Source organism: Chenopodium quinoa, unplaced genomic scaffold (genome assembly GCF_001683475.1).
Source record: "Chenopodium quinoa cultivar QQ74 unplaced genomic scaffold, ASM168347v1, whole genome shotgun sequence".
NCBI classification, from domain to species: domain Eukaryota; kingdom Viridiplantae; phylum Streptophyta; class Magnoliopsida; order Caryophyllales; family Amaranthaceae; genus Chenopodium; species Chenopodium quinoa.
In genome coordinates, this window is record NW_018743199.1 from 3,990,590 (window position 1) to 3,999,522 (window position 8,933).

The 8,933-nt window shown below is 36.1% G+C and overlaps 1 protein-coding gene across 1 annotated transcript; it reads left to right on the forward strand.

Moving 5' to 3' along the window:
- The first annotated feature begins 3,047 nt into the window (after positions 1-3,047).
- LOC110733584 (phospholipase D alpha 1-like) lies at positions 3,048-8,192 on the forward strand. Its single transcript, XM_021913646.1, has 5 exons — positions 3,048-3,608; positions 3,692-3,813; positions 4,926-6,873; positions 7,245-7,721; positions 7,922-8,192. Exons 2-4 carry the CDS (start codon positions 3,715-3,717, stop codon positions 7,679-7,681), a joined length of 2,484 nt encoding a protein of 827 aa, XP_021769338.1. The 5' UTR covers positions 3,048-3,608; positions 3,692-3,714; the 3' UTR covers positions 7,682-7,721; positions 7,922-8,192.
- Positions 8,193-8,933: the final 741 nt, after the last annotated feature.

The following is an 8,933-nucleotide window of genomic DNA, read 5'->3' on the forward strand; positions in this document are numbered from 1 at the left end:
AATAAGGTGGTCTAAATTGCATTTAAGGTGATTTGAAATCAGGTCAGGAACAATTTGGGTTGAATTTAGGTCTAGTCAATAACAAAGTCGTGTTAATTTCGAGTCGGGTTAGTAACAGATCAGGTTGAATTTTTTGATCGGGTAAGTAATAGGTCTGGTAAAATTCGGGTAGGTAACAATTCAGGTTGAATTCGGGTCAGGTCAATAACAAGTCGGGTTGATTTCGGGTCGGGTTTGTTATAGTTTAGGTTAAATTCGGGTGTGTTAGGAACGGGTCGGGTTGAATTCTGGTCAGGTTAGTAACAAGTCGGGTTAAATTCGGGTTTTGATAGGTTAAAACGGGTTTGGGTTAATTTCGGTTCAAGTCGGGTTCGGTGCAAGTTAATTAAATTGGCCGTTGTAAAACGGTAAATCGGTGCAAGTTTTAAACCGGTAAATTGGCCATTTAAAAACAAATTGGATGATTCCATGCTTTTTGAGAAATTTTGGAGGTTTCGGGGCCCGGTGTCGAAAAGTCTTGAAATTGTACGGGATATATTTCGGGGTCATATAATGCCATTTGGAACCATATATGATCATTATTTGTTGTCATAAATGTTCGTGGTGACTTGAATTAATGAAATTGGTGCAAGTTGTAAACCGGTAAATTGGTCGTTTAAAGGCAAACTGAATGGTTCCACCCACCCAATTGGACTCTCGGAGGGTATTAAGGACCATGGTAAACGTTTCAGGCGAAAAAAAGTCAAAAAATTCCAAAATTGAAGGCTAATATCCACGTTTTTTAAAAAAAATTTTGGAGGTTTCGGAGTCCGGTGTCGAAAAGCAATGAGATTTTAGGGGATACATCTCAGAGTCATATAATGTCGTTTGGAACCATATATGATCATTATATGTTGTCGTAAATGTACGTAGTAGGCTTGAATTAATGAAATCGGTACAAGTTGTAAATCGATAAATTAGTCATTTAAAGGCAAATTGGATGGTTCCACCCACCCACTTGGACTCCTAGAGGGTATTAGGGACTATGGTAAACATTTCGGGAATTTTTATTTCCGGACGGAAAAGACAAAAATTCAATAATTAAAAGCTAATATACACATTTTTTGAGAAATTTTTGAAGTTTCGGGGCCCGGTGTCGAAAAGGCTTGAGATTTTATTGGATACATCTCGGGGTCATATAATGCCGTTTGGAACCATATATGATCATTATATGTTGACATAAATGTTCGTGGTAGGCTTGAATAATGAAATTGGTGCAAGTTGTAAATCGGTAAATTTGTCGTTTAAAGGCAAATTGGATGGTTCCACCCACCTAACTGGACTCCCAGAGGGTATTAGGGATCATAGTAAATATTTCAGCAATTTTTATTCTCGGGAAAAAAAAATCAATCAATTCCAAAATTAAAGGCTAATATCCACACTTTTTGTGAAATTTTGGGGTTTCGAGGCCTGGTGTCGAAAACGCTTTAAATTGTAGGGGATATATCTAGTGGTCATATAATATCGTTTGGACCCATGTATGATCATTATTTGTTTTCATAAATGTTCGTGGTAGGCTTGAGTTAATGAAATCAGTGCAAGTTGTAAACCGGTAAATTGGTCGTTTAAAGGAAAATTAGATGGTTCCACTCACCCAACTGGACTTCTAGGGGGTATTAGGGACCATGGTAAAAATTTCGGCAATTTTTATTTTTGTGCCAAAAAAGTCAAAAAAATTCCAAAATTGAAGGCTAATATTCATAATTTTTCGAAGGTTTCGGGACCCGGTGTCGAAGATAAAAAAGATTTTAGGGGATACATTTCGTGGTCATATAATGCTGTTTGGAACCATAAATGATCATTATATGTTGTCATAAATGTTCGTGGTAGTCTTGAGTTAAAGAAATCGGTGCAAGTTGTAAACCGGTTAATTGGTCGTTTAAAGGAAAATTGGATGATTTCACCCACCCAATTGGACTCCCGGAGGGTATTAGGGACCATGGTAAACATTTCGAAAATTTTTATTTTCGGGCGAAAGAAGTCAAAAAATTCCAAAATTAAAGGCTAATATCCACGCTTTTTGAGAAATTTTTGGAGTTTCGAGGCCGAACGTCGAAAAGGCTTGAGATTTTAGGGGATACATCTCGGGGTCATATAATACCGTTTGGAACCAAATATGATCATTATATGTTGTCATAAATGTTCGTGGTAGGCTTGAATTAATGAAATCTGTGCAAGTTGTCAACCGGTAAATTGGCCGTTTAAAGGCAAATAGGATGGTTCCACCCACCCAATTGGACTCCCGGAGGGTGTTAAGGACCACGGTAAATATTTTTTCAATTTTTATTTTCGGGTGAAAAAAAGTAAAAAAAATTCAAAATTGAAGGCTAATATACATGTTTTTTTGAGAAAATTGTGAGGTTTTGAGGTCAGGTGTCGAAAAGCCTTTAGATTATCGGGGATACAGTTCGGAGTCATCTATTGCCGTTTGGAACCATATATGATCATTATATGTTGTCATAAATGTTTGTGGTAGACTTGAGTTAATGAAATCGGCGCAATTGGTCATTTAAAGGCAAATTGGTTCCACCCACCCAATTGGACTCTCGGAGGGTATTAAAGACCATGTTAAACATTTCGACAATTTTTATATTCGGGTGAAAAAAAGTCAAAAAAATTCCAAAATTAAAGGATAATATCCACACTTTTTAAGAAATTTTGGAGGTTTCGGCTGTCTTAGTGACCTAACTCCCAAAAGTTGGACTATACTCTGGCCCAATTACTTTTTGGGAAATTAGAAAGAGAAACAGCCCAATTAGGCAATTATACTCTGGCCCAAATTTCTCCAATTTGCATAAATTACAACATGGATTATACCCAAAATATTAATTTATCTTCTATTGTTGGATTATACACAAAATACAAGTATGAGATTAAAAATTTTTATGTTTAATCAATGAGATCAGTACAAATCTTGTTTCCATATAAAATATTTAGGTCGAACTAGTTCTTGATTTTGATTATTTACATTTTGAATTTGGGTTCGAACTTTCTTATGTTAAGCCGGATGGGCATGGGCTACATTTTATTTCAGAATAAGTCGATTTTTGATTACTTTATTATGAGGCTTCGTTTTAAAATTTTGGTTCAATTTGATTTTTTTATAACTTTACTATGAGGGTGGGCATGAGCTATGTTTTATTTCAGGTCAAGTCGATTTTTGATTACCACTACAGATCCGGAGAGGTTGTTATATACACACCCGGGCGTGTCTATAACAAATTAGAGCGGGTCCGCGGTTATCAAGGCTTTCATGTTTTATGTTACGGAGTAGTGGAGACTGTACCAATATAGTTTAATCTTTGCCCAAATGCGATACAAGAAAACTTGAAAGGAGAGTTGAGAACAAAAAATTTCTGAATTTTTAAAGAGAATCTTGCGAACGAGGAAAGAATGAAGAATCATCATCTCAAGATATCCATTGCTTTACACAAACTTGGCTTATTCATGGAGATCTCCTGCAAAAAAATCCACCTGATTTATACTGTTCAAATCTACCAATTTTTCTGGGCATTTAACTTTTCTGCAATTTCAACTGTTCAGAATTTTCAATTCCCTTTTGAGAAAAGGTTGCTAATTTTATTTTAGCGTTTATAACTTTCTGGGTTTTTCTTGTTGGGGTGATTAATTTGATCGTTTCTTGAATTTGCAGGGTTTCATTGATTTTTCTGAGGAATGAATCAAAGGCCCACATTGCTTCATGGGGTGCTTTTTGCCGAAATACATGAAATTGATAAGCTGCATTTGGGTTGTGGATTACCCCTTTTGAAACAGGTTAGTTAATCAGCTAGCTATTCTAAGTTATTACAACCTTCCTTCAATTTTAGTTGTCGCGGTATCATTTTATGTTATGTTACACTATTGAACCATGAGTTACGTGACTATTACGAGTAATTCTGAACTAGTTTATGTTATGTTACACAATTGAACCATGAGTTACATGACTATTAATTCCGAACTAAAAGAGTAGTTGATTGCTTGAAGAGTAATAGGTTTGCATCTATTATGTCATTATTGGTTGTCTTTTGTAACCTTCATTTTAATTTCTATCATAGTTTTAACCTGTATGACACAGTTTTTAAAGAGGGACACTTGGTACTATAAATTTCTTGCAAATTATCCTGTTACTCTGTATGAAATATTGTACAAGTATTTGTATAGATGAATGAAATTTTAACATACTACATATCTAATTTGTCTTGTAAACCCTGTAATTAATCCTTACGAAAGTTGATTAGGGGAGGCTTAAGTGGGCTAATTATGGTGGAATTGCTTATTCAAGGACAAAAAGGCTTATGATATATTATCTCAAATAACAAAGCAGTATCCCTGTTTTTTCAGGGTTTTCTAAAACCTACCTAAATCATTTAAATCGTCCTTGATATGGGATTTATGGAAGTCCAATATTTATTATGGTTAATCATCCTCGGCCCCTCGGGCAATGGAACATATAAGAGAACTATGGGACTATGGGAGTGCAAATTACCTATGCCCTTCTTGGTAAATAACTTCCATAGCTTTGGAGGAATTTTGTTACATAGACCTTAAATTTTGTGATAAAGATACAAAAAAAAAAATGTAATTCCATTTATCATGAGTTTTCAAGCTACTTTGCCTTAGAAGAAACATAATAGTATAATACCAAGTTATGAGGTTAAATCATCCATAGTTCTGATCTTATAATTCATTTTCTTTGATCAACAAAGCATTGGTGTTTTCAAGAATAATGCAAAATGATGAAAATAAATCTTCCAATACATGTTACTTCACGTGTAGCACAAACATAGTTTACCATCATGATTCTGCATTTTGTTGTCATGAAATCAGACATAAAAAATGACTTAGCTGCCTCTTATTTTTTTTTTTTTTTGCTTGGAGGAAAATAGAGTATTGATGATCCAAGAAGGGTATGGAGAACATTATTGTACAGAATCAAAGGATATTGCGCGTGCAGTCCTCAGCTTGCAGGTTTCAGACTGTATGCCACAATTGATCTGGATAAAGCAAGAGTTGCACGGACAAAAATCATTACTACCCACCCTTCAAGGCCTCGTTGGTCTCAAAAATTTCGTGTCTATTGTGCTCATGAGGTGTCGAAAATTACATTTACTGTCAAGGACGAAAATCCTGTTAGTGCAACTCTGATTGGAAGAGCTTCTTTACCTGTTAGAGAAGTCATTTCAGGTCGTCCAATAGACAGATGGCTTGAAATATTGGATGAGAGTGGCAACTCCATACGATCACAAATTCATGTCAGTGTACGATTTTTGGATGTAACTCGAGATCCATACTGGTCTCAGGGCATCCAAAATCCACAGTATGGAGGAGTCCCTTCCACATTCTTTAGACAGAGACAAGGTTGCAAAGTCTTTCTCTATCAAGATGCACATGTGTCTGACAGTTTTACCCCTTCCATAATGCTTCATGGAGGTAAGAATTATGAGTCACGGCGATGCTGGGAAGATATATTTGATGCCATTGTTAATGCAAAATACCTGATTTACATAGCTGGCTGGTCTGTTAACACAAAGATCACCTTAATAAGGGATCCTCGTAGGCAAAAGGCGGTAGGGGATCTTGCTCATCTTTCTTTAGGAGAGCTTCTCAAGGAGAAAGCTAAAGAGAGAGACATGAGAGTTCTCATACTTGTTTGGGATGATATAACTTCAGAGCCGTATAATAGGCAAGGATTAATGGGAACCCATGATGAAGACACCTTTGCTTACTTTCAGAATACAAATGTACGGTGTGTTAAGTGTCCTCGGAAGGCTGGCCAAGGATTAAGCACGATACGGGGTGTTCAGGTTGATGCTATGCTTACACACCATCAGAAGACAGTAGTGGTTGACTGTGAGAGCCCTGGATCACTAAAGAGGATAATTGTGAGTTTCTTAGGAGGTATTGATCTTTGTGATGGAAGATATGATACAGAAGATCATTCTCTTTTTAGGACGTTAAAAACAATTCACAAGGATGATTTCCATCAGCCTAATTTTCCAGGAGCTTCTATACAAAAAGGTGGTCCGAGGGAACCATGGCATGATATCCATTGCCGGCTAGAAGGACCTGTCGCTTGGGATGTGCTTTATAACTTTGAGCAAAGATGGACTAAGCAAGTGGGAAAGCATTTCCTATATTCACTAGATGAGCTTAAGGAAAGAATAACCAAACCTTTTGAAGTAATGACAGCAGCAGAAGAACAAGAATCTTGGAATGTTCAGATATTCCGATCCATTGATGGAGGTTCGGTGGTACTTGATGGAGAACCAGGGGTAGGCTTCCCATCAGACCCAAATAAGGCACTTCAGGTTGGCCTTTACTGTGATAGAGGCAGTATCATAGATCGTAGCATTCAAGATGGATACATAAATGCCATCAGACGAGCAAAGAACTTTATATACATTGAAAACCAATACTTTCTTGGAAGTTCGTATGCATGGAAACCTGAGGAAGATATTGATGCCTTGCATATCATACCGAAAGAGCTGTCATTGAAGATCATCAGTAAGATTGAAGCTGGAGAGAGATTTTCTGTGTATGTTGTAATACCTATGTGGCCTGAAGGACAGCCTGAAAGTGGTCCTGTCCAGGCAATACTATATTGGCAGAGGAGGACAATGGAAATGATGTATACTGATATTGCCAATGCCATACAACGCATGAATCTCAACGCACACCCAAGAGATTATTTATCATTTTTCTGTCTTGGTAATCGGGAGGTTTTGAAAACTGGGGAAGATCAGCCTGCAGAGAAGCCAGTGCCTGGTTCTACATATGACAAAGCTCAACACAATCGACGTTTCATGATATATGTTCATGCTAAAATGATGATAGGTATTTTGTGCTCACCAACAATCATTATATGGTCTGTTCGGTCTCTTTAACTTTTTCCTTGTAAATTTTATTTGGTTTTACTAATAATTCGTTATCTCTTTTTGCTGGAAATTATGTGTTTCCCTTCTTTGATCTCTTTTAGCTGCCTTTTGGAGTAGGAGATGTGTTGAAATGACATTCATTTTTTTTTTTTTTGACACAAATGAAGAAGAAGCCAGCAATTTGCCAATAAACAGACGATAAATTGAATGCAATATAGCCTTAAAAAGACAAAGCTCCTAACCTCTTCTTTCTAGCCTAACATCTTGGTTTATCCCTCAATTGCTTTGATTCTTTCTGCAGTAATATTGTTTATATATCTTGCATTTCAGTTGATGATGAATACATCATTATTGGGTCTGCAAATATAAACCAGCGGTCAATGGATGGGGGAAGAGACACAGAGATAGCAATGGGAGCCTACCAGCCGTATCATTTATCTGCAGGGCAGCCAGCAAAGGCGCATATATATGGCTTTAGAATGGCACTGTGGTATGAGCACCTTCACCATATGGATGTATCATTTCTGTATCCCGAGACACTGGAATGCATGCAAGTTGTGAACAGTCTTGCTGAAAAATATTGGAAAATATATTCTAGTGAAACTTTCGATCAAGACTTGCCTGGCCACCTCCTTCGATATCCCATCGAAGTCACAAGTTTTGGACATGTTACCCTGCTTTCTGAAGATGAAAAGTTCTTCCCTGACACCATTGCTCCTATTCTCGGGACTAAGTCCGATCTGCTGCCTCCTATACTTACTACTTAGGAACATTGATATTTCAATACAAGACTTACAAGACAAAAGGGTAAGTAATCGCATTTATTCTTTGAACCTGTTGATTATTGACATTTCAGAAAAAATAATGAATCACTTAAACTCTTAAAGTGATCTCAGCTCTTTTTTTAGGATGATCCTCATTTGAAGGTGTAGCAGTAGAGTATACCCGGTATAAGTCATATCATGTTTCACTAATAATTTTTTCCTTGTTGCTGCACTCTCTTGCAGAAGCATCTGTCATTGAGCAACTGAAGCATAAGCTGATATGTTTAAGATCAGAGCTGCGGAATGCGAAGGAAGACCAAAAGTTCAGGGATTTTGTTGTTCTGTACATAAGCATAGCAATTAACAAAGGTGAATGATTAATAGCCTAGGCAAGACAATAGAAGAATTGATGTATTTAACCAGAACACAATGTTCATAAACATTCTTTTAAGACAGCAGCATTACCATTACTTGTCTTTCATGTATAATGTATGGAATTTGCTTCTGGAAACAATCCATTTCATTTTATCTATCTGAAGTACGGAGTATTTTCTAGAAAACAAATCGAATTTGAATTCTTCTAAAATGAGATAAGTTTGATAATATCATTGACAAATGACTATAAATTAGTTAAGATAAGTTTTTTAAGGTATGAATGTCACTTAGAACTCTTGTGAGTTGTGACTTTGTCTCTACAAAAATGTCATCCTTGTCAACTTTGTCATCCTTATCTTGAAAGTAAAATAATTACTCCGTAAATATTTATCCCCTATCATCCAAAACATAAGTGATTGTCAAATTGTCGTTAACAATGCTCTATTAACAGGAAACAATGTGATTGGAGTGCTCTTATCTACTAGGTTCCATCTATTCAAATTGGAAAATTTGAAATCACTCTCACAATTTCTAACTATAGTTGTGACTCTTATGACTTGTGAGAGTGATTGTCTCTAAAAACATGTTTTTTTTATTTATTTATTTATTTATTTTTATTCAAGAAGAAACTAATAAAGTTTAGTTAAGCTCGTGCTACTTAATATTAACTTGATTTTTCTCGAAGAAAAATACTTCGTACTCACTTTTATATATAGGTATTTGTATATAAAATTAATTTACTCCGTAAATCAGTATATCCCACCCTTATTCACACATTCTTATCTGTAATATGTATTCAATTTTCAAAAATTTAGGGCCTGTTCCGATTGATTGAACTCAGCTGAGTTGAGCTGAGCTGAACTGAACTGAACTGAGCTGG

Bases quoted from the DNA above. Each gene is read 5' to 3' on its own strand.
- LOC110733584 (XM_021913646.1), top strand. From the start codon at position 3,715: ATGAATCAAAGGCCCACATTGCTTCATGGGGTGCTTTTTGCCGAAATA. The intron at 3,814-4,925 runs GTTAGTTAATCA...GGAGGAAAATAG, and splicing joins GATTACCCCTTTTGAAACAG to AGTATTGATGATCCAAGAAG. The intron at 6,874-7,244 runs GTATTTTGTGCT...CTTGCATTTCAG, and splicing joins TCATGCTAAAATGATGATAG to TTGATGATGAATACATCATT.